The 26,309-nt window shown below is 35.2% G+C and overlaps 2 protein-coding genes across 2 annotated transcripts; both read right to left on the bottom strand.

Annotated features, from left to right (window-relative positions):
* Positions 1–2,899: 2,899 nt before the first annotated feature.
* On the bottom strand, positions 2,900–4,006 carry LOC134237288 (uncharacterized protein K02A2.6-like). Its single transcript, XM_062719380.1, has one exon. The coding sequence runs from the start codon at positions 4,004–4,006 to the stop codon at positions 2,900–2,902; it is 1,107 nt and encodes a 368-aa protein (XP_062575364.1).
* LOC134237287 (uncharacterized protein K02A2.6-like) lies at positions 4,003–6,168 on the bottom strand. Its single transcript, XM_062719379.1, has one exon. The coding sequence runs from the start codon at positions 6,166–6,168 to the stop codon at positions 4,003–4,005; it is 2,166 nt and encodes a 721-aa protein (XP_062575363.1).
* Between the last annotated feature and the right edge of the window lie 20,141 nt (positions 6,169–26,309).

Below are 26,309 nucleotides of genomic sequence, written 5' to 3'. Positions count from 1 at the left end.
CAGTTTGAATAGTTTGATATTTTACGGGCAGCCTTATCTTAGATGCGTACCCTTAAATATCCGTCAAGTACAAAATACTCTGATATTTTATCAAAGCATTTTATAGTGGAAAAGGATTGCCCACGAGAAATTTTCAAAATTTTCATTAATCAAACAGTTGCTAATTAACAAAGATTGCATTAACGTCTCTGAGGAAAAAACGTTTTTTTTAAATGAAAATTTAAATACAGCTGTAATTTAAACATCAATAAACCCTGCGTCGGAAAGATGCATTGAAAGATTAACAAAATAGAATTACAATGTTTTTACTGGCTAAAAGTCTTTAATTGATTTTTTTATGCCCCCGTAAACGAAGTTTCGGGGGTATATAGTTTTTGTCCTGTCCGTCCGACTGTCTGTCTGTTTCTCTGTCTGTCTGTCTCTCTGTTTGTCTGTTTTTTCCGCAAAAACTTTAACCTTGCCCATAACTTTTGATTTAGTGGAGCCTTTACTTTCATATTTCACATGTGTAATCCTTCTGATAAGACTTTTCTTTGGGTACAACCAAATTTAACCTTTTGACCTTGAACTTGGAGTTTGTCCCACTTTTACATGAAAATTTTCAACTTTCATTTTGGCCATACCTTTCGAACAGTAGATACCAGGAAATTTATACTTCACATATGTATTATTTGTTGCAAGACCTTTTATTGGATACCAACAAACTTGACCTTTTAACCTTGACCTTGTAGATTTTTGTACCTGTGAAAAAACTTTAACCTTGGCCATAACTTAAACAGTAAGAGATAGGGCTTTCATACTTCATGTATGTAATCCTAATGAAAAGTCCCTTCATTGAATACCAGCATGTTGACCCTTTGACCTTGACCTTAAAGTTCGACCTACTTTAAAAAAAAGCAAACCTTAAACATTACGTTTAAAGGGTTAGGGTGAGTGCTTTCATACTTCATGTATTTAATCCTTGTGACAAGACCTTTCATTTGATAACAAGAATGTTTGACCCTTGGACCCTGACCTTGGAGTTTGACCTAATTTTAAAGAAACATTTACTTGTATGGCAACATGCAAAGATTAAACTTTTCTTAAATGCAAATTTAATATATTGGTACCAAAAGTAGGATAGTCTCACTAAAAATACAATTGTGAAATATGAAAGTAGGCCAAGGTTAAAGTTTTTCATAAGTAGGTAAATCCTCTAGGTCAAGATCACTGATATCCACTGAAAGATCTTGCCACAAAAAATACATATGTAAAGTATGGAAACCCTAGTCCTAACCGTTCAGAAGTTATTGGGAATGTTAATAATTTTAAAAAGTAGGTCAAACTCCAAAGTCAAAGGTCTTGCTATCAAATGAAAGGTCTTGTCACAAGGATTAAATATGTAAAGTATGAAAGCACTAGATCTAACCCTTTAAAAGAAATGTTCAAGGTTCACTTTTTAAAAGTATTCAAACTCCAATGTCAAAGGTCAAATTTCATGGTATCCACTGAAGGGTCTTTTCACAAGGATAACATAAGTGAAGTGTGATATTACTAGCCCTTCGTGTTCAAAAGTTATGGCCAAGATTAAAGTTTTTATGCGCCCGCTAAAACGATCCTATGCATATATTGTTTTCGTCATGTCTGTCTGTCTGTTTATCTGTTTGTCTGTCTGCAAACTTTAACCTTCGCCATAAATTATGAACCATGAATGGATGAGACTTTATGTTTGGCATGCATACACCACTGATTAAGCTTTTTTGAATGACAACATGTAGAATTACCTTGACCTTGACTGTGACCTACAATGTATACGCAAAATATACCTTTTTGTCGGCAAACTTTTAAATCTTTGCCATAACTTTTGAACGAAGAAAGATAGAGACTTGATTTTTGGCTCTTTTTTATACTTCACTAATGAAGCCCTTTCACATGACACCAAGGACAATGATCTTGTCACCTTGACTGTGTCCTATATGCTAAATGTAGCTTGTTTGGAACCATGAGAGATAGAAACTTTTATATTTGGTATGCATACTTCACTAATCAAGTTCTTTTAAATGACAACATCAATGACCTTGTGACCTTTACTGTAACCTATATGCTAAAAATATGTTTTTTTTAAGTTTGTGGCCGATAGGATTATTGTGTTTCACAACCTAACCCACAACAATTATATAGGGAGATCGGTGATCTTTTTTTTCAATAATAAGAAAAAAAGTTCTTAATGGATGGGAAAAAAATCGGGATAAAAAGTTTCCTGCAGGTTAGAAAAGTTGGATTTGTTCCGTTTTCACTAGGTCAACTGGTCGAATTTGGACAACATTTTGTTTTTGACGGCCTTTTTTTCTCTAAAACAATTATATTTATCTTGTTAAATGTTCAGTTTCCTGGTCTCTTTTCGTCGAAATATTTGAAAATTTGCTTGAAAATTAGAAATTTTATCCCTTTTAAAAAGTAACTAAGAGGTGAAAACAGGTTTGAATATGTTCAATCTGTGGGCACTGATTTTAATTAATAATTGATTTATTTATTCATTTATTTTAATGTTATATAGACTGTATCAATACTCGTATAAGTCTTTATGTGGAGTGTAATAGTGTTTATTCAAGTAGGTAAGCACATGGCATGTTTACAACAATGGCGGCAATGTAGAACGGGCCCGCTTAGGTGCTACATGAAATACATTAAATTTTACCAAGGCCGCTCATGTACATAAGAATGAATAGGATCTATATTTAGCCATATTCAATTGACATACTCTAATATTGTTACATCTCCCTTTTTTTTTTTTTGAAGAAACAAAAATCCTATCAGGGACCTAAACACTTAAACAAGAATGAGATCAAAGTATATGCAATCTCGAACACAACAATATTACAAACTGACTAGTCTATGAAAATAATACTGAAACAGTTCATTACACATAATACACATCATGCACATAGTTCTCTAAATATTGTGGCGTCTTCACAGTGCGTCCAGAACGAGTGGTTCGCGGTTCATCGGGCTTCGGTGGCACATCTCGGCTCTGAACGACTAACGGTTTGTCCGGTAGGGATCGATCACTTTCACTGGTTTCGGAACTAGGTCTCGGGCAGTTCCCACTCGGCGCAGTCTTTCTCGAATTATCACCTGACTGTTCGTTCGGAGTTGCGTAGTCAGGAATAACGCTAAAGTCGTTTGGTTTCTCGCACGTGGCCTTCAGATGAGAGGGGTTTCTCCTATAGGTACCGTCTTGTGTTTTTACATTGTACGATCTGATTCCCTCTTTGCCGACGATTGTTCCTTTCTTCCACTCCTTTTCCCTCAGTTGTGTTGGCTTCATGCGCACTGTGTCACCATGATGTAACTCTTGCAAATCTTTTGCTGTGCGGTTGTAATAGCTAGCTTGTCTGTCCTTTTCCTTCCTCATTTTCTTGATGTTATCTTTTTTACCACATGGTGATAGCAATGTTTCCTTCTGCGGCATCAATGTTTTTGTTCTACGGTTCATTAAAAGCTGGCTTGGACTTTCTCCAATTCCTTGTGTTGGCGTATTTCTGAAGTCAAGTACCGCAAGCCACGGGTCTTGTCCACTGTGCTTTGCTTTTCTCATAAGCTGCTTTGCGGATTTTACGGCATTTTCCGCTTTTCCATTCGACTTAGGATATGCCGGACTGGATGTTTTATGGTCGAATTCCCACTTGACTTTGAAGTTTTCAAATTGCTGGGAGGTAAATTGGGGACCATTATGACTAATCACTTTGTCTGGAATTCCGTGTCTAGCAAAATGCTGTTTTAACTTGCTGATGACAGTAGCTGAGGTGGTAGACTCCAGCCTGTCAATTTCGAAGAAATTGCTGTAGTAGTCTACTGAGATGAGGTATTGGTCTTCACTAACAGGTGATTGGAAGAGATCTACTCCTACAACAGACCACGGGCGGTTTGGAATCTCATGCGAGATGAGAGTTTCTTTTTGCTGTGATGGCTCATAAGTTCGGCACGTTTCACACTTTGATACAAGATCTATGATCTCGGAGTTCATGTTCGGCCAGTATACACACTCTCGAGCCCTACGAAGGCATCCTTCAACTCCAATATGTGATTGATGAAGTTTTCCCATAACCTGATAATAGCCTGTACTTTGCGAGGGTCAGGCTTGAGTCCACTGGGGGTCAGAACATGTCCAATATATGGCATTTCCTTTAATCGCAGTTTAAACTTGTCTTTGTTCAACTTGATTCCCTGCTCGCGGCAACGGTTCAAAAGGCTGATCAGTTTCTGGTCGTGATCGCGTACTGCTTCTGCATCACTGTCTCCTTCTCCATAGATAAGGATATCATCAGCAACAGCTTTGACTCCAGGTAAGTTTTGTATGGCTAGTTCCAAACGATGCTGGAAAATCTCAGGCGCTGGGGAGATGCCAAAGGGTAGGCGGCGCCAGCGATAGCGTCCAAATGGAGTTTCAAAGGTGGTAAGGTAGCTGGACTGCTCGTCGAGCTCCACATGCCAGAAGCCATTCTTTACGTCGCACACCGTGAAAACGCGAGCCTTGGACAGATCAGGTAAAACGTCTTCGATCACAGGAAGAGGGTAATGACTTCGACGGAGCGCCTTATTCAAAGGCTTCGGGTCAATGCAGATGCGTAACTTTCCATTTGCCTTCTTGAATGCTAGTAGGCTAGATACCCAGTCTGTAGGCTTATTGACAGCTTGAATGACTTGTAATCCTTCTAGTCTTTTCAGTTCTTGTTGCAAAAGTGGCTTGATTGCAACTGGGACACGGCGTAAAGGAAGTTTCACAGGTGGGACAGTCTCGTCTATTTCTAGATGCACAGGTCCCTTAAAGCATCCATTTCCTGTAAAGATGTCTCCATAATTCTTCGTTATGGTGTCCATATCAAGGTGATTGTTTGTGCTGGGGAACTCTATAGTCATAATATTGTCATGTTGGACTGATATCAAGTTCATTCGCTGACTTGTGCTTGAGCCCAAAATAGGGTGTAAACCACTGTTCACCACAACAAAGTTCTCTTTGAATGTTTCCCCGTTTCTTGGATTAGTGAGGGTCAAATTACAACTGCCAGAAGTCTTCATTTGCTGTCCATTGTAAACTTTCAATGTGTGATGACCCTTCTGTATCTTCACATTTTTTGGTACAAGGTCATCTGTAATAACATTACAGGTGGCCCCACAGTCAATTTGGAATTTTACAGGTTTCGGCTGAGAATTAATGTTCATTTGAGCAAACAGTTTTCTCGGATGTTCCAAAGCGCTGGTAGCGAAGATCTGTTCTACTTTAAGGATTTCCTCATCGGAATAACATTGCTCATACTTATCCAGGACGTTCACTCTCTTATCTCGCTGTCGGCACACTGCCTTAAAATGGGTTTTCTTCCCACAGGTTTTGCCCCATGCTGGACATGATTGTTTATCTCTGGAGTGCTGCTGACCACAGTAACAACATGTATGGGTCCTTGTACTCTGTGGTTTATGGTGTGTTCCTCTTCCTTTATGATCCTTCTGCTTCACACCGTTTCTGTGTTTGGTTGATTTTTTCAATGTGTGAATTTTCTCCTGAGGATTCATGGTCTTAACTTGTGCGGCGGTTTTCTCTGCTGCTCTACAGATGTCCACACATTTCTGAAGTGACAGTCCAGATTCTTGCAAAAGTTTTTTTCTTATAGCGTTGTCCTTGATTCCACACACTATTCTGTCACGAATCATCTGGTCGGCTAACTGACCGAACTCACAGGTCAGTGAGAGCTTTCTCAACTTTGTGACGTAGGAATCGATTGTCTCTCCCGTTTCTTGATGCTTGTTGTTGAAAACATATCTCTCATATATCGTGTTTGTTTTCCCTACACAGTACTCCTCCATGAGTTTCAATATGGTTGCTGGGTCATTCTTTTCATTTTCGTCTTTAAATGGTAGTCCGTTGTAGACCTCGAGGCCTTCAGGGCCAATACATGTAACAAAAGTCGCAACCTGGTAGGCATTGGTTTTCTCTGAAAGTCCCGTCACTATGACATACGAGTCCCACAGCTGTTTCCAGGATTTCCAGTGTTGTGCAACGTTACCCGCCAACTCCAACTTTGGCGGGAGCGGTATGTGGCTCTGCATAATCGATGCCGGTGCTGCTACTTGATCCTCCATTCCATAAAGATATCTGATATATTCAGTAAAGTCACTGGGTTCACTACTCATTCGCTGCAACTCGTATAATTTGCACTCACGTGTCACATGGACGTATACTTGTCGAGGAAATTCGACCCAGCACGTTTGCACTCCCAAAACTATTCACTGTGAATTAACACACAATCACGTTAATTAAAACGAAGTTCGGTACTCACTTTACTTCTGACACCATGTATCAATACTCGTATAAGTCTTTATGTGGAGTGTAATAGTGTTTATTCAAGTAGGTAAGCACATGGCATGTTTACAACAATGGCGGCAATGTAGAACGGGCCCGCTTAGGTGCTACATGAAATACATTAAATTTTACCAAGGCTGCTCATGTACATAAGAATGAATAGGATCTATATTTAGCCATATTCAATTGACATACTCTAATATTGTTACATAGACGTTTGTAGATCGTCCAAGAATTAAACTCCTCCACATGTACATATGTACAAGTACACACTGTATGCATGTGCAACGGCACATGGGGCGAGCTGATTAAAAATTAGAGGTTAAGAATCCCTAGTACAAAGGTACATGTGTTTAGTTTGTCTCTTAAAATTTAAAAACAAAATCATTTTTTATTTAATCAGTTTTGAAATCTCATTAATTTTTTTTATTTGATTATATGGAATGGGAAATAAGAACTGAAATGAGACTTAAATTAATATTTTACTATTAGCATGATTAGTATACATGTGTATGATCAAATTGATCGATTTTAATTTTGCATGGTAAAAAGTTGATAGGAAAACACCTTTAAATTGATTTCAATTGATCAGAAATCAGTGATCGACCTGTGATTTGGCTGTATTGTGTACATGTCTTCAGCCCCGGGGTAGAACTGGGTACAACTTGTATATTCCACGCAAATTGTAGTGGTCAGCGTAACAATGGGCACTAATTACCTATTGTTCTTCGTCTGCGGCTACCGGTGTTTTCAATAAACAAACTACCTACACTGTACATGTACTCGCTACTTTGGAACAATCTTAAAGTGTATGGTCGCACGAAAAAAATTTTCCATGACGAATAAAATTCATAGAAAAAATATTTAGAATATAAAACTTTGGTACTATAATGAAAAAAAAGGATACATACATCATGTACGTTGTACAGACTTACTTTCATTAATATTTCAATTCTCAAAGATCTATCTTCCTCAGTATTTAATTTCATTATTTAGTTTTACGCATATTTCTTCTATCAATCAATCATTTATTTGAATCTTCTTACCATATTACTTAAGTATACAAGGACCCCCAAAACATAAAAAATAGGTAATTTTTACATAACAGTAGGTCTAGAAGGCATGCGTGAATAAGAAACTAAACAAAAAAAAATGTATGTTGCTATAAATGCGAAGTAAGGGAATTTAGGCCGGGGAGCATATTTTGTTTATCAGATAAAAGAATATCCCGGGGGAGGTGGTCACATGTATTTTCAATTCTGAATCTCTGCTAACGATTGTTCGGGACCGGTAAATACGTAGACGAGAAATTTACTTCACTTTTTAATTAAAAAAAAGTGTGCAAAATATACAATCATATAGATATACAGAGAAAGATTGTTTAGTGAAGCACTTTTTTGAAATAATATTAGCATGAATTGTTCCCAAATTGGCAATTCAGATGCAGAGAAACTCCACTTCGCTTAATCCGAGGAAAAAAAAAACCTTAAATGTATTGATTTTGAATGTCAGAAACATGACGTTGTATATCGCACTCATGAATAAATGTTATAATTACTTCAGTTCTGATATTTGCATGTATGGTTCATTGCAATTGTTTCTCTAAAATAATTTTATTCATGCATATAAAAAATTCGATAAGTATAATATCATAACTTGCATGAGTTTTAAAACACACAACTAAAGAACAGACATTGCCCTATCGACTATCACTTAATTGTAAACAGTATATTTCGCCCCCTCCTTTTTGTGCTACAATCAAGTAAAATCATATACATAAGCACCAAGTCTGTGCTGTTCGTTTATACAAATGTCTCGGACAAAAATACAAAAATGGAATTTAAAAAAAAAATATAATCACTGCACAAAATTCTAATTTTACAAAAACGCAAACCGTAACGATATCCCTATGGCAGAATGTACTAATAATTGACCCGATTCTAAAACGAAAGTAGAACTTTTGCACGTGGTTGACATACATGTATGTTCAATAACAACAAGCATAAAGTTTGCATTAATGGAAAATTTAATTCAGGTCATAATTTATTTTATGTAGTTTTTTAACTGACTGACCGGATATAACATGTTTAAGGAGTGGCGCATAATATCAGAAGCCATATGCCCATAGACTTAAAACTGTATACAATGAAAAAAGAGTTAGCCTAAAGAAAGACGTATATTTCATTGACTGAAAATCACACTGCATAAGATTTATGTCATGGAGTGTACAATACTTAAGCCTTAACAAATAATTTAAAAGAGAGAGAGAGAGAGAGAAAGCTACAAAGCGACACAATATAAAATTAGCAGGGAGGACATCGGAGAACTAGAGCGCGCTGTCTGCATAATATATATAAAAAAAATAATTAAAGAAGCTTCAATTCAGTTATTCAACCCTGTCACATGCTTCCATAAAATAACAAAGTGTACGCTTCAAGACTAGATTTTATGAAAAATATTTTATACCGTCTTGTTAAAATGAGAGCTTAATTTAAAAGTAATTGTTAAGGGGGGGGGGTAAACTTAATGTGCTCATGCATTTTCAGTCCTCCACACGGTAAAAAAAATTGATATTTACAACCATTGACTGTATTGAAGTACTAAAGATACCCACAAAAAGCTTTTGATGACAGTACACAAACATGTGAGAAAAAATATGAGGAGAGATTTTTTTTAACCTTTATGAACAAAAATTAAACTTTTTTAAAAAGTACTTGGGCAGAAGAACCACTGCAAATACAACAGAATAATTTTCCTCAGATAATGTCATCTACGTGTAAGGAGAAATTTAAAGAAAAAACATAAACATTTATGAAAGCTTATATTAACATTATGGTCTAAAAATAATTATTAATGAAATTAATACTAGTAGATGAAAACTGAATACAAATTAAGAAAATATGACTTTTTTTTATTGAGAATAATTTATTTTGTAATTGACTGTATTGAATTTGTTAAAATACTTTTTAAGAACCCAACAAATAATCATTTCTCAGGCTATTTTAATCCATTCCCAGGTTAAAAACAATGACCACAGTAATTATCAGCAGTACTCAGCAGCGACAGTACCTCAACAGTATTTATCAGTATTTATCAGACTCCACAGTAAAAGACGACAGTAATTATCAGTATTTATCAGCATCAACTAAAATTATCAGCAACAACAGTAATAATAACAGTAAATATCAGTAATTATCAGAAAGAACAGCACCGTATCAGTAATTATCAAACATTATCAGTAAAATTTGGGATTCTCAGCACTTTTTTCGTCCAGTAGTGCCAGTGGTCAACTTATATTGTACATCAGTAGGGAGACTTGGGGTCACCTTATATTGAACATCAGTAGGGGGACCAGAGGACACCTTATATTATACATCAGTAGGGGACATCAGTAGGAAGGACATGGGTCCCCTTATATTGTACATCAGTAGGGGGACCAAAGGACACCTTATAGTTTACATCAATATGGAGAGCAGGGGTCACCTTATATTGTACTACAGTAGGGGGACCAGAGGTCACCTTGTTCTGAACAAGACCAGAAGTCAGATTATATTGTACAGCATAAGGGGAAACAGAGGTCACCTTATACATCAATAGGGGGCAGAGGTCACCCTATGTTGTAGATCATTATGGGGACCTAAGTTCACTTAATATTTTACAACACAAGGGGAACCAAGATGTCACCTTATATTGCACATAAATAGGGAGACAATTTATGTCCCCATTGTTGTACATTTTTATGGAAACCAGACATAAATAAAATTTATATGTATGCAGAGATACGGCATCTAGACCCGTCTTAACCAAGAGACATCTGGGGAAAAAATAAGGGTGGACTAGATGATACAGATAAAATGCATATTAACGGGATACTAGAGGTTCTCTTATAAGAACACGACAAGATGCCTATGTGTCTTATAGGTCATCTGAACATCATGTGAAAACTTTAAAACAATTGAATTTAATTTCGAGCTTTGAACCAGAGGCCATGGTTTTCGCAATTTTGAAAAAAGCACCATTGCTCTCCATAACTATATACTTAGCATGCTTAGTTTGGCTACTTAATACTTACTGGAGTATATAGAGCTTAGGGGAACAAAAAAGTGCATTTCAAATAATCAATAATAATTAGCAATAATAAGTTGTGCCCAATGACCACAAAAAACCTCATCCTGGGGTCATGCATTTCACAATTTTGGAAAAGGCACCCTTTTTAATAAAAAAAAAAAATTGGTTTATACCAAAGAACAAATTTCAAAGCATTAATTCAACAGTATTTAATCAGAGCCCCCACCCCTCAATGGTACCCATAAGCCAGGGGCCTTGAAATTTATAATTCTGGAAGAGGCTCCCTTGTTTATCATAACTATATGTAGTTAGTTTAATTAATATCCAGCAGCGGAGAGAAATATGTTTTAAAAGAATGAATGAATTTTAACTTTACAATTTATATAGCCCCACCGTTACACCAAAACCCCTTACCTTTGGGTCATGAATTTCAAAACTTTGGAGAGAATATCCATTCCTCATCATATCTATGCATGTAGTTAGTTTTTTTAATATCCAGGGACAGAGGGAAAATTTTCAAAGAATAAATGCATTTCACGATATAAATTTTATAGCCCTGTCCTAACCCCAGAGCCCCTGACCCTGGGACAATAAACTTCACAATTTTGGTAGAGGAGTCAATGCTTCTGATAATTATGTCAACAGGTATACGGCTTGATGTCAATGTGTAAAGAAGATTTTTAAAGATTTCATCAATTGTAGTAGTTTCGCCCCAACTTTCTTACCTTAGGGGGTGGAGGGAGGGCACCATGATTTAAAAAATCTCTTCACCCATAGATGCTTTATACCATAATTGGATGTAAATGGTTGATTGATTGCAGAGAAAACCTTAAATGTTCGAATGTAAACGCACAAGAAGACAAAAACAAAAACAAAAACAAAAAACAACTAGATAGCAATAAGGCACATGAGTTGATTCAGGTGACCAAATCAGGAGTTTTTTGGTCTCAATATTTATGTAAAATATTAGGTGTCTTTTGGTCTCCCTGTTGACTTACAATATAAGATGACCTCTGGTCTTCTTATTAATGTAAAATATAAAGTGTCTTCCGGTTTCTTCATTGTCGTTCAAAATAGTGTGATCATTATTTTTCATGATGAACAATATAAGGTGACCTCTTGTCCTCCTTCTGATTTACAAATTACGCGGGATGTTTAAAAAATAAATAAATGTCCTGAACTCTATGACATAAAGTACAGATATATGGCATATTAGCTTGTATTTTTCTCATTATTAAATCTTTAATGAATTTATAGCAGTTTATGTGAACACTTTTAATCACATAGATTCATTGTGAGAAGCTGGAAAAAGGATATTCAAGACACTGAATTAAAAATGAATGGTGCAGAATCAGTAAATTAGAGTGAAATTAAACTGTTCATTAACGTTGCTGTAAAACTTGTTAAGAGTCCCAAAGAAATCTTCACTGAAATACTAGTATGTAAAATTTACAGCAATCAATGTCTGTTTTATAGACAATGAAGCAGGTGAATTTCAATAATAAAAAATTATATATTGGGCATCAAAAATGGATACCGTCCTTGAAAACAAAAAAAAATAAAACGACGAATGTACTGTTTGCCAAATTTCAACAAATAATCACTGACGGTGTATGATTGACTATACGACACTTAGCGAATTTGATAGCATCATTTCGGGAGTAGTTCACACTGCTTTAAAAAAGTTTGACAGCAAGAAAAGCTTAGTACTCAAAAGTCACCCTATGTTTTTAAAAATGAGTGAAAACGACTGCGTGTAAGAATATCTAAACAATTATCAAAAATATCAGTAAATGTAGTTATCCACTTTTGTTTGAATTTCAAACAGAAAATGAAACATGAATCTTTTGCTTAAAACCCTCAAAACAAAATTTACAATAAGATGTACTTGACAAAAAACAGCAAAGGTCTTAGAAGACAAAGAATTGCAAGAGCACAAAGACAAATTTATATGCAGTTTTCTTATATAATAGTGGTCTTGTTGATCAACTTCGTATTCGGGATGCAGTTTAATTTCTGGAGGAATCTAGAAAGGATTTTTTTTGCAACAAAAAATCAAAATTTTAATAAGAATCAAGAATCCACTACATAAGATTTTCATGGCTAGGCTCTTTCGCATTAACAATATTCGCCAGATCTTTCGCCTTTTGACTTGTTTCGTTTTCCAAAATAAAAAAAAATCTTTTTAAATGAGAAACAAGTCCAGAAAATCATAGGATTAGCCATAATCCAGTATACAAAAAGTCATACCCCAAAATGTGTTCTAAAAACAATAAAAAATTGGATAAAGATGTTAAGGGACATGCGTTATAATTAAAAGATAACATTAGGTTAAATCATTACGAATCAATTATTGAAAAGCATCTTTTGTTTCTTTCCAAGCACGAGGACATTATTTATTGAACAGCCCTGGGTGACGTCTAGTTCCCTAATGATGTACAATATAAGGTGACCTTTAGTCCCCCTAAAGATGTCCTCTGGTCCCCTAATGATGTACAATATAAGGTAACCTCTGGTCCCCCTAATGATGTACAATATAAGGTGACCTCTAGTCCCCTAATGATGCACAATATAAGGTGACCTCTGGTCCCCCTACTGATGTACAATATAACGTTACCTCTGATCCCCCTAATGATGTACAATATAAGGTGCCCCCCTACTAATGAAGAATATAAGGTGACCTCTGGTCCCCCTACTGATGTACAATATAAGGTGACCTCTGGCCTTTTTATTGAGTACAATATCAGGTGACCTCTGGTCCCCCTACTGATGTTCAATATAAGGTGACCTCTGATCCCCCTACTGATGTAAAATATAAGGTGACCTCTAGTGTTCTTTTTGATGTTCAATATGAGGTGACCTCTGGTGTCCCTACTGATGAACAATATAAGGTGACCTCTCATCCCCCTACTGGTGAACAATGTAAGGTGAACTCTAGTCCCCCTAATGATATACAGTATAAGGTGACCTCTTGCCTTCATATTGAGTACAATATAAAGTGACCACTGGTCCCCCTAATGATGTACAATATAAGGTGACCTCTAGTTCCCCTAATGATGTACAATATAAGGTGACCTCTGGTCCCCCTACTGATGTACAATATAAGATAACCTCTGGCCCCCTAGTGATGTACAATATAAACTGACCTCTAGTCCCCTTAATGGTGTACAATATAAGATGACTTCTAGATTCCTTATTGATATACAATAAAAGGTGACCTCTGGTCTCCTTATTGATGTTCAATATACGGTGACATCTGGTATTATTGTATACAATGTGAGATGTCCTCTGGTCTTCTTATTGATGTTCAATATAAGGTGACATCTGGTCTTATTGTATACAATATAAGGTGTCTTCTGGTCCCCCTAATCATGAACAATATAAGGTGATCACTGATCTCCTTATTGATGTACAATATAAATTGTCATCTGTTCCTTCTTCCAATGAACAATACAAGGTGACCTCTGGTCCCCCTACTGAAGTACAATATAAGGGGACCTAAAGTCATTCTACTGATGTACAATCAATGGTGACCACTAGTCTCCCTACTGATATCCCCCACTGATTAACAATATAATATAACCCCTGGTACCCGTACTGATCTACAATTTAAGGTGACCTCTAGTCCCCTACTGATGTACAATATAAGGTTTCCTCTGGTCTCCTTATTGGTGTACAATATAAGGTGACCTCTCGTCCCCTACTGATGTACAATATAAGGTGACCTCAGACCTCCGTATTGGTGTTCAATATAAGGTGACCTACTGATTTACAACATAAGAGACCTTTAGTTCCCCTAATGATGTACAATATAAGGTGCCCACTAGTCTCCTTATTGACATACAATATAAGGTGACCTCTGGTCCCCTTTTAATGTACAATATAAGCTGACCTCTAGTCTCCATTATTGATGTTCAATATAAGGTGACCTCTTTTCCCCCTTCTGATGTTCAATATAAGGTGACCTTATCTCCGTATTGGTGTTCAATATAAGGTGACCTACTGATTTACAACATAAGAGACCAATGGTCCCCCTAATGATGTACAAGATAAGGTGCCCACTAGTCTCCTTATTATTGAACAATATAAGGTGACCTCTGGTCCCCTTTTTATGTACAATATAAGCTGACCTCTAGTCTCCCTTATTGATGTTCAATATAAGGTTACCTCTTGTTCTCCTACTGATGTACAATAAGAGGTGACCTCAGGACTTCATATTAGTGTTCAATATAAGGTGTCCTACTGATTTACACCATAAGAGACATTTAGTCCCCCTAATGATGTACAATATACGGTGACCACTGATCTCCTTATTGATGTACAATATAAGGTGACCTCTGGTCCCCTTTTAATGTACAATATAAGGTGACCTCTAGTCCCCATTATAGGTATTCAATATAAAGTGTCCTACTGATTTACAATATAAGAAACCTTTAGTCCCCCGAATGATGTACAACATAAGGTGACCTCTGGTCTCCTTAATGATGACCGGTATAAGGTTACCTCTGGTCCCCTACAGATGAACAATATAAGGTGATCTCTGATCTACTTATTGATGTAGAATATAAGGTGTCCTCTGGTCCCCCTACTGATGTTCAACATAAGGTGACTTCTTGTCCCCCAAATGATGTACAATATCAGAAAATCTCTGAGCCCCCACTGATGTACAATATAAGGTGACTTCTAGTCCCCCTACTGATGTACAATATTAGTTGACCTCTTGTCGCCCTTATTGATGTTTAATATAAGGTGACCTCTGGTCACCCTACAGATGTACAATATAAGGTGACCTCTGATCTCCTTATTGATGTTCAATATAAGGTGACCTCTGGTTTCCCTACTGATGAGCAATATTATGCAACCTTTGATTCCCCTACTGATTTACAATATAAGGTGACCTCTTGTCCCCCTACTGATGTCCAATATAAGGTGACCTCTTGGCCTACTTATTAATGTTCAATATTAGGTGACCTCTTGCCCCCCTACTCATGTACAATATAAAATAACCTCTAGTCCCCATTATTGGTGTTCAATTTAAGGTGACCTCTGGGCCCCCTTCTGATTTCAGTAAAAGGTGAACTCTAATCCCCCTACCGATGAACAATATAAGGTAACCTCAGGTCCATTAACTGATGTAAAATATAAAGTGACTTCTGGTCACCCTACTTATATACAATATAAGGTGACCTCTGGTCTCCTTATTGATGTTCAATAAAAGGTTACCTCTGGTCTCCATACTGATGAATGATATAGGATAACCTCTAGTTCCCTTGGACCACTTACTGATGCACAATATCAAGTGACTTTTAGTCACCCTACTTATGTACAATACAGGGTGGCCTCTGGTCTCCCAATTGATGTACAACATAAGGTAACCTATAGTCCCCTTTATTGATGTTCTATATATGGTTACATCTGGTCCCCCTACAAATGTACAATATAAGGTGACTTCAGTCCTCCTTCTTGATGGTCAATATAAGGTGACCTCTGGTCCCCCTTCTTATGTACAATATAAGATAAGATAACTCTGGTCCCCCTACTTATTTACAATATAAGGTGACCTTTATCCCTCTAATGATGTACAATATAAGGTGACCTCTGGTCTCATTATTGATGTACAATATAAGGTTACCTATGGTCCCCTACTGATGTACTATATTAGGTGACCTATAGTCCCCCTAATGATGTACAATTTAAGATAAACTCTGGTACCCTTGCTGATGTACAATATCAGGTGACTTCTAGTCACCCTATTGATGTACAATATAAGATGATCTCTGGTCTTGTTATTGATGTAAAATGTTAGTTGACCACTTGTCCCCAAAATGATGTACAATATAAGGTATCCTCAGGTCACCCTTATGATATGCAATAAAAGGTTATCTTTGGCCCCTATTTATTTCAAATGTAAGGTGACCTATGATCCCTCTATTGAAGTACAACAATAAGGTAATGTGACCACTGATCTCCTTACTGCTGTGTAATATAAGGTTACCTTTGGTCCCCCTAATTACTTTTTGCTTCTGCTAATATACATATTAGAAAGTAGATCTTTATAAATTTATAAATATGATCGGGAGGTCGTGAGTTCGTATCTCGGCCGCAACTGACCTAGTCGTTAAAATTGGTAGCAACTGTTCCTTCGCCATGCGCTCGGCACTTTGTAGTGAAAGTTGCGGGTCCTTCGGATGAGACCTTAAAAACCGAGGCCCCGTGTCAGCGGCAGGCGTTGGCACGATAAAGATCCCTCACTGCTCAATGGCCCTGAGTGCCGAGTAAAGGTCAAAATTTGAAGCCCTTCACCGGCATACGGTGACGTCTCCATATGAGTGAATAATTATCGAGAGGGACGTTAAACAATATACAATCAATCAATCAATCAATTAATAGATAAGGTGACCTGAGGACTCCGTATCGATATCGATGAATTGACTTTTGTGCCTTAATGCCTGAAGAGTTCCTAAATGTTTTATTACTACGCAAAATGACGAACTATTTGCGGGGGACCCTAGGTCCTAGTTGAGCGTACGTTTTATCCTTCTGCGTTTTGTAGACACGAGTTCCAACTGCCTGGTTGAACAAGACAGTAATCCGTTCTTAATGATTTTGAGAAACGCCATTGGTGTATAATAAAATTGCAGATTTTCTGTAAAAACAAATTATTGGGACAATCGAGTTATTTATTAAAAGCCTAGGATACAATAAAACTGCCGTGTGGTTACTTTGTTTACAAATTTACGACAAATGTCGCGGTCAGTTTGACAGAATATGCTAAACTAATTAGATAAGCATTTCTATATGGGGCAGTCAATACTGGATGCCAGAGGGCCCTCTACCTTACCCCGGTAATCATTTGGTGAACACTTCAAAGATAAGGCGTATAATAGTTGCACTTTTCAAGTTTCATAATACACAATGATAAAAACATCAAAGTTCAGGTTAGCAAACTGACCCTTTGAAACCTTGACAGGGGATACCCCCTAAGACCTTTAACCCATCCCCAGTGATAGATGGTTCGATTTCCCAGAAATTGAGCACAAATGAATACTTAAAATATGCCCCACGCATTTGGCCCCACTTGGTGATGCCAATACAGCCCCATTTCAAAAGTTGGAAATAATAGCCGCCCTAAGGCCCCTCTACCTTGCCCCGGTAATTATTTGGTGAACACTTCAAAGATAAGGCGTATATCATTACTTGACGGAAAAAGTGCTGAAAATCCCAAATTTCACTGATAATGTTTGATAAAAATTGATATGGAACTTTTCTTGCTAATAATTTTGATATTTACTGTTATATTTACTGTTGTTGCTGATGATTTTAGCTGTTGCTGATAAATACTGTTAATTACTGTCGTCTTTACTGTTGAGTCTGATAAATACTGATAAATACTGTTGGTGTGCTGTCGTTGCTGAGATTTACTGATAATTAGTTTGTCCACTTTTGTTAAGCTGTGAAGGAGCTAAAATAGAATTAAGGACTATGAAAACCTTCAATTATTACTTTCTTTTATTTAAATAATCATGACGATATTTCCCTATTTCTTTTTAAATGTTCTTCTAATGACAAAAATTTAACACTAATCTCAATTCATTATAAATTACGATTCTGTTGTGAAAATGCGGACAATATTATTAAATGAAATCTTCAGCGTATATTTGGCAAATGTTTTGTACAAATCTATGAAAATGGTAACTATGATTTATCTGTAAGCTAGATGAATGGAATAATCATTGCATATTTTTACCGAGAGATATGATTTATAAAATTTTCTGTAAATAAAAAGAACACAAGACAATCTTCTTATTTTCTCGAAGATGAGAAATTTTATCCTTTTTTCAAGTTAATTAAGTTAGAGATAAAAAAAAACAGGGGCGAATAATTTTCTTCAATTTGAAGGCACAGTTTCTTTTTCATTTATTTTGAATTAAATTTATTATCTAATTTATTTTGCACATAATATAGGTGTCTGTAGACCGTACCAGAATATAACTGCATGCACATGTACGAGATACACACAACACATGTGCAACCGGCAGATGGTAGCTGATTAAAATTAAGGGGATGAAGGATGTATGGTCACGTGTCTCAGTTGATTTACGTCATTATCTCTGATAAAATATGTACAAAACCAGATTAAAACCACAGTATTTATAAAAAAAAAATACTGTTTGTTTGAGTTCATTATCTTGTATAAAAATAACTAAAAACATACTAACTTTCTTGCAAATAGTTTCAAATTACGGAATAGATTGGTCCACTCTTCTGTTTCCCTACACTGCGCGTCCAACGAGTCGCTGACGTCATAGTAGATCTTAGTACAGTAAGATTATACAAGGTAAAACATGGGTAGTATAATATCATAAACACGGGTCATTATCAGTACATTGTGGGATATTTTATGAATTACAGAACACAAAAAATATTTTTTACATTGATGTTGACTGAAATATATTGTAGTTATGTCTTACTTAGCTTATTTCGCAAATGTGTGACGTCATAGTATGGTTTTCCCGTACTCGAGAAATGTAAGTATGACACGTTTTTCTCATGATCATGACTCGTTTAACTTTGCCCCGTGCAATATTGAGCTCAGCTTCACCAATCGATATTTTTACAGTTAATCAATATAATAACGACCTTGAACTTCGACGTAAATTTTGAAATATTAAATGATAGGATTTTTTGCAAATTAATTTTTTCATGCTTTAACTTGTCTTGAAAAAGTCGTAAATTTCCGTCTCCAGATGTGGTGTTACAAAAGAATCTTGCTTTTTCGAATTTTTAACCCTATTCATACTCTAAAATATTTTAATTGACACATTCCCGCTGGTATATTTTTTATCTATGGTGAAAAATTTCAATTGTCGAATGAGTAATGGACCAAGAAACACGGAGAATAAAAACTCCGCTCAGATACTGCGGGGCATGGTATTTGTCACTCAATATCTCAGAAAGAAGTCTAGAAACCTATTGATATGTCTGCTTTATAGAATGTAGGACATACTAAATAAGATATATACAAAATATGAAAAAAATTAAATGACAGGTATTTTTTCAGCTAAAGGTCCTTCATCCCCTTAAGTGGTCAGAATCACTAGTGCCGGTATAAGAGGTACACGAGTGTTTAAATGTAAAATTGTGATGTCGATGATTCATTAAATTTCATGACACAAAACATTTTTATTCATTATGTTGTAAAATCTCATTATTTTTTAAATTTAATTTTATGAAATTAGAGATAAGATATGAGACCTAAGTTATTAATTAAATTGATTGATTTCAATCTTGGATGATCAACATGATAAAATTGGTTGTCATTGATCAGAAATCGGTGATCAACATGTGATTTGGCTGTGCTGTGTACATGTCATCGGCCCCGGGTACACTTTGTATATTCCATGTGAATTGTAGTGGTCAGCGTAACAATGGACACTAATCACCTATTGTTCTCCGTCTGCTGCTACCGGTGTTCACAATAAACAAACTACCTACATTGTACTTGCTACTTTGAACAGTAACAATCTTTTTCAGTTCATAAAAAAAATTGTCCTGTAATTTTAATTTTGACGAATAAAATTGAAAATATTTAGCAAATTCGGACAGTGCAGTACTAAAAGGGAAAAAAAATAATGAGGTTTCAATTGATCAACATTGTACATATTTAATAATTATATTTTAATTTGCATAATCTATCTTTCTAAGTTGAGAAATTTACTTCACTTACGCACATTTCTTGAGATAAATCTAAAACGAATACTCCGGGGAGAGTCTTTTCTGTTAATTATGGTTTGAGGGCTGTGAAATGGACACGAGATGGAACATTTGAATTAATCTTAAATATCAAAAATTCTGCAAAATAAATTTTAAAGAACTAGAAGGTTTAGTGAAAGCAACATTTGAAATAATATTAGAATTTTCTGTTCATAATTTAGAAAGAAGGAAACTCAACATCACTGAATCCGAAACAAAAATCTTTTATGAATTTCGAATATGTTGGTAAAATGACGTACGATGTTTATCGCACTCAAAAATAAAATTCATGTTTTGAATTTTGTATCGTTCATAGATTCTCTAAATTAATTTTATGTACATACATATAAAATATTAAATAAGCAATTATAACATGTATGATTTATAAAACATAAAATTAAAGATCAGCCTTTCGCCGTTAACAGCATTTCATACACCTTTCTGTGCTACATGCATGCCTATTCAAGTAAAATTATGTCAATAAGCGCCTGACATGTATTACTAGTTTATATGAAGGCCCCGGAAAAGAAAAAAAATGGAATGAAAAACAAATTATAGCCCCTGTACATAATTATTTTCTAATTTCTTGTATGGCGTAAAGAATGTACTAATAATTGACCCGGATTTCAAAACAAAAATACAACTTTTACACGTGGTTGACATGTGTATTCCAAAACAACAAGCAAGATGGCATTTATGGGAAAAGAAACTTCAAGTTTTATTTTATTTCTTTTACTGACTGGCCATGTATAACATGTTTTAGCAGTAACTGTTGTTTAAATTGATCTCGCTGCTACCGGCACAGTACAAGCCATTTTATGTGTACTACAGTACTATTAACAAAGACAGACGCAAATTTTATCAACTTAAAATCCCAATGCATTAGATTTATAGTGTACTGATGGCTTAACAATTTTTTTTTAAAAAAGCGAAAGTCAGACTAAGAAAGTGTTGATACCATACAATGATACACTGTATAAAATTCGCATTTAGGAAAATCAGAGGTCTAGAGCGCACTAGCTAAAAGTATATAAGACATTATAATTCATAAAATGAAAGATAATTTAATTTTTTTTGTTTGAATTTGTCACATTCTTCAATAAATGGGCATAGTAATACTTCATAAATATGTTTTTTTTAAAGAAATATTTCATACTGTCTTGTGAAATTGAGAATTGTATGTAAATCGAGAGGAAGGGGGTGTCAATAACTAATCTCGAGAAATAATACTTATAACCAATGAACCATTGACAAATATGTCCCCTAAAAGTTTTGATGATCTAATTTGAACATTATGATATAAAACTGATTATAATAAAATCAATATAATCTTATATAGTATAAAAACAAACGTGTCTGTAAATTCTAATTTAGAATAATTTATTTTGTGAGTACTTTTATTAAAACAAATATTAATTTCTCAGGCTATTTTATCCCCTTCCTAGCTTTAAAAACGTGGTCACAGTAATTATCAGTAAATCTCAGCAACGAAAGCACATCAACAGTATTTATCAGTATTTATCAGACTCAACAGTAAAGATGACAGTAATTATCAGTATTTATCAGAAACAACTAAAATTATCAGCAACAACAGTAATAATAACAGTAAATATTAGTAATTCTCAGCATGAACAGCACCGTATCAGTAATTATCAAACATTATCATTAAATTTGGGATTCTCAGCACTTTTTTGTGATAATAGTTTCATAATACACAATGATAAAAAACATCAAAGTTCAGGTTAGCTAACTGGCCCATTCCAGCTTTTGGGACCCTTTGAAACCTTGACAGGGGATATCCCCTAAGACCCTTAACCCATCCCAAGTGATTAGATGGTTCAGGTTCCAAGAAATGGAGCAAAAATGAATACTTGAAATATGCACCACGCACTTGGCACCACTTGATGGTGCCACTACAGCCCATTTTCGAAAGTGGGAAATAATAGCCCAAGGGCCCCTCTACCTTGCTCCAGTAATTATTTGGTGAACACTTCAAAGATAAGGCGTATAATAGTTGCGCTTTTCAAGTTTCATAATACACAATGATAAAAAACATCAAAGGTCAGGTTAGCTAACTGGCCCTTTCCAGCCCCTGGGACCCTTTGAAACCTTGACAGGGGATACCCCCTAAGACCCTTAACCCATCCCCAGAGATAGATGGCAACTGCAAATGTGCTGCGGGGGAGACATCAACATGTTTATCATCATGTTAAAACCGCCCTTTGTGTTATAGAAATCGAAAACTACGTCATTATGACGATTGCTTGATCTTTTATTAACCTTTGTGTGTGTGTTTTACTGATTTTACAAGATATTTTGTTTATTAGTTGATAATTTATTATTCATCTTAAGGTTGTTAGACGACTTCAAATGTCGGTCTTATCGTCAGTTTTGTGAAAATCCCGGAAATACTCTATCTTAAATGCTTATATTATTGACGCAGACTGGGGAAAAATGTATTTAGTCACTGGTTTTCCAGTTGCGTAAGAAATTGAAGAAAAATAGAACTTCCATGGACGTTGATTAAAGGTGTGGCCGCCTTTTTGAGGCTCAGTTTAATGTGTTTATCCCCCTAGAAAAATTGTAAGCGTTAATAGACGTTGTAGGCGGACGCACTGTTCTTGACATTGCTACTGTGGAAATCAGAACTTTATATGGAAAGATCGATTGAGGGTATTTTGAAATATGAGTGAAAATGAAGATAAAATGGTGCGAGAGGATACTCAGTTTTTTCTTCAGAAAAGTAATTAAGAAAAAAAAAAACAGCATTTTGTAGAATTACGTGTTCGAATTAGACATTTGGTTGAGATGCTTCTATAATGTGATGTGACATTCCTAATTTGACCTTACGTCGAAGTCTCCTGCGGGCTTCACAACTATCCATTTTCAGAAAGCTCGTGCGTTCTTATTGGTAATTGGAACTTAGTGAAATTTTCAAGTATTGTTGTATTATGACTTTGTTTTAAAAATCTGTCAATTGTTTGCTTTTATCTAATCACGATAAAATTTTAGAAATAAATTCCACAAACTTTTGAAACAAACCTTGTACTTTTTGTTTTGTTGACCCAGTTTTTAACTGTAAGAGCAAATAAGACATATAATGATTATTATTACTGGCCCCCAGGAGGCGATCGGTTATTTGATATGAAAGTTTTAAATAGTCGTGAAGTTCTGCAGATTTTAAGAAGAAAAGTATTTTACATTCATGTACAATATTTATATAGAGTGTTCAAAAACCTAGCTAAATTGCATGATACATAATGAATTGAAAATTGAACAAGCAGTCCGATTCTGAGAATATGCATAAGAAATACATGTCCCTTATAAGATTCTCCTTTTTTCTTGATGATGTCATTTTCTAATACCCTGTACATAAAACAAAATGTCTATAAAATGTGGAATATTTGGTAATTGCTTGTTAACTCATGTTTTGGAAATTAGTAAGTTGATCCATCTTACAAAGAGAGACGTCTATTATACATACATGCATGGTTCGGTTTAAACAGCTCATTTTACATGGTTAAATAATTGTATTTAAAAAAATCAAACTTGATCCATCATGTGTCACGTAGTTAGAATGTCCCCCCTAAACTCGTAACATATTGAGATAACGAACAGAATTTAAGATCAGAAGTCCATAAAACAGGTTAAATCATTTGATTTGAAATATTTAAGGCTTACTCTTTGTTTATATGTCCCAGTTTTTAACTGTAAAAACAAAGTAGACATATAATTATTACTGGCCCCCAGGAGACGGTCGGTTATTTGATATGAAAGTTTTCAGTAGTCGTGAAGTTCTGCAGAGTTTAAAAAGAAAAGTATTTTACATTAATAGGCAATATTTATAAAAAGTGTTCAAATGCCGAAATGAAATGCATAATAAATTACAAATTGAAAATTGAACAAGTATTATGAGAATATTGCATAAGAAATACATGTCCCTTATAAGATTCTCCTTTTTTCTTGATGATGTCATTTTCTAATACCCTGTACATAAAACAAAATGTCTATAAAATGTGGAATATTTGGTAATAGCTTGTTTATTCATGTTTTGGAAATTAGTCAGTTGATCCATCGTACAAAGAGAGACATCCATTATATATACATGCATGGTTGGGTCAAAACAGCTCCTTTTACATTAACTGTCTCCCTTCTATCCATGAAGAGTCAAACCTGATGATAGTTCCGCTGTATTGTCATTAAATACTTGTATGCCACGTTCAACACAAACCTAGTGAAAAATGTCTGGCACATGTTTACAAATTGTGTCTCCCAATTTTCCTGTAAAATAAAGAATATATAAGTGATTAATAACTAACTTTGTACAAAATAACAAGTGTTTGACGAAATTGTATAAGTGGTTGGGGGGTTGGGTGTTTAGATAACATTTAAAATTAAGATAAACATATGCAATCTTAACGTACTCACTCCCAATAAGGTGAATTACCAATACATTAATTCATTTCGCTGTATATGTCCCTAAGTCAAGGATTTATAAGTGAAATTACTAATATCTTCAACTTGTAGACCCAAGGCCTACTCAATACAATTTCAGGTGATTTAGTCATTACTTTTACCAGTCAAGCATTGAACCCTAGCTTGAACTTTGCACCCTTAAACTTGCTGAGGGGATATTACAGTCCTTTGGAACAAGCATTAAAAGCAACATTACACAATTATGATTTCCCATGAAATGATCTTGGGTTTATTATTCGTATTGTAGCCATAGTGATATTAACATTACACATATAACTCAAAATCAAGCCTTCCCCATTGACGGTTTTTTATTTATTTAGGGTTTCGTTGTTTTTATTGCATTCGTTAAAACAAATGCTCAGAGATTGGATCCAGAGTTTTTTTTCCATCAAACCAAAGACTCTATCAAGCATGAGCATTTAATAATACCTAGCGTATGTGTAAATTTATATGGACAGATAACAAAGAAAACTTGAGGAATATTTTGCTAAAACTTTCTCTGAACCAGCCTTATAAGTTTTTGACATGAACTTATCCTCAAATGTTAAATTTTACGATATTTTAAACCAAGCAGACTCTTCTCTTTCAATTTTCATTGAAAATAGTTACTTTTTAAAGGTTATGAAATACTGAAATTCTCTAATTTTCCCTTATTAGACAATCTACTCTCCGGGATTCAATCCTTTCAGTACTTTGTACTTTTGGTATAATGATTGTTTGAATCATTCGATTGTCAATTTGATTGTTCGAATCATTTGATTGTCACCATTGTAAACAATTTCATGCCCCAGAAATCATGGGAGATACATGTATAGAGCTTTCTTGACTCCCCCGCAAAAAGACCATAACAAGGTAGATAACTACGAGGTGCTATCGATATTAAGCATTATCATCATTACTGCATGTTGAGCCATTTACATGTACCTTGACCCTGATGCCGCATGAATTTCTACCAAATTACAAATGCATGCGTACCCGTAATATACATTTAATCTCAGCCCCCCCCCCTCTTGAGATTGGCCACTGTCACTTCTAGCCATGGATTACTGGGTAAATTAGTGATCTTGATCTTGTAGGACAGCTTTTTTACTCTCAATTTCAGTGGTTACTCTAGACCTAACTCATGCAGAATCTGGGGTGGCGTTTGTGTCATCTTCATCATCCCCGTCCTAGCTGCTATGTCGGTCATCCGTTCACTTGGTATCCTTTAACGCTTTGCTGTATCAGTCTAACTTGTTCTTTCTCCATTTTCCCTGGTTTGATCCGAAATTAAACTTCTCTAAGGTTTTATACATGAAATAATATTCAATAGAATCAAAACCCTTTTTCAAAATGTAGGAAAAGTAATATTCCATCTAAATTTTTTTGTGAATAAAATTTTTAAAAATCCATAATCTATGGAGCATTTTTGCCAATATATCGTCCTTTAATAATGCACTTTGTTTACTGCTAATAATTTTACTGACTGTCTTTTGTAATCAGTTAGCTATAATACATGTGCGTATATATTTCATAATCAACATTAGTTAGACTTAAAGGTGAGGCTGTAGTTCTTTAAGTTGTCATTTCACCTTTTTTTTTTATAGATTAATAAGATTACCGCGTTTCTTTGAGAAAACGGCAGCATTCCTACTTCAATGATTTTGAGAAGAGAGGCATAATACATATTTTAAAT

Source organism: Saccostrea cucullata, unplaced genomic scaffold (assembly GCF_032062105.1).
Source record: "Saccostrea cucullata isolate Sc308-1 unplaced genomic scaffold, CSIRO_AGI_Scuc_v1 ctg9010, whole genome shotgun sequence".
NCBI lineage: Eukaryota > Metazoa > Mollusca > Bivalvia > Ostreida > Ostreidae > Saccostrea > Saccostrea cuccullata.
Note: the sequence above shows the minus strand (reverse complement) of the source record. Positions and strands in the feature narration are given on the sequence as shown.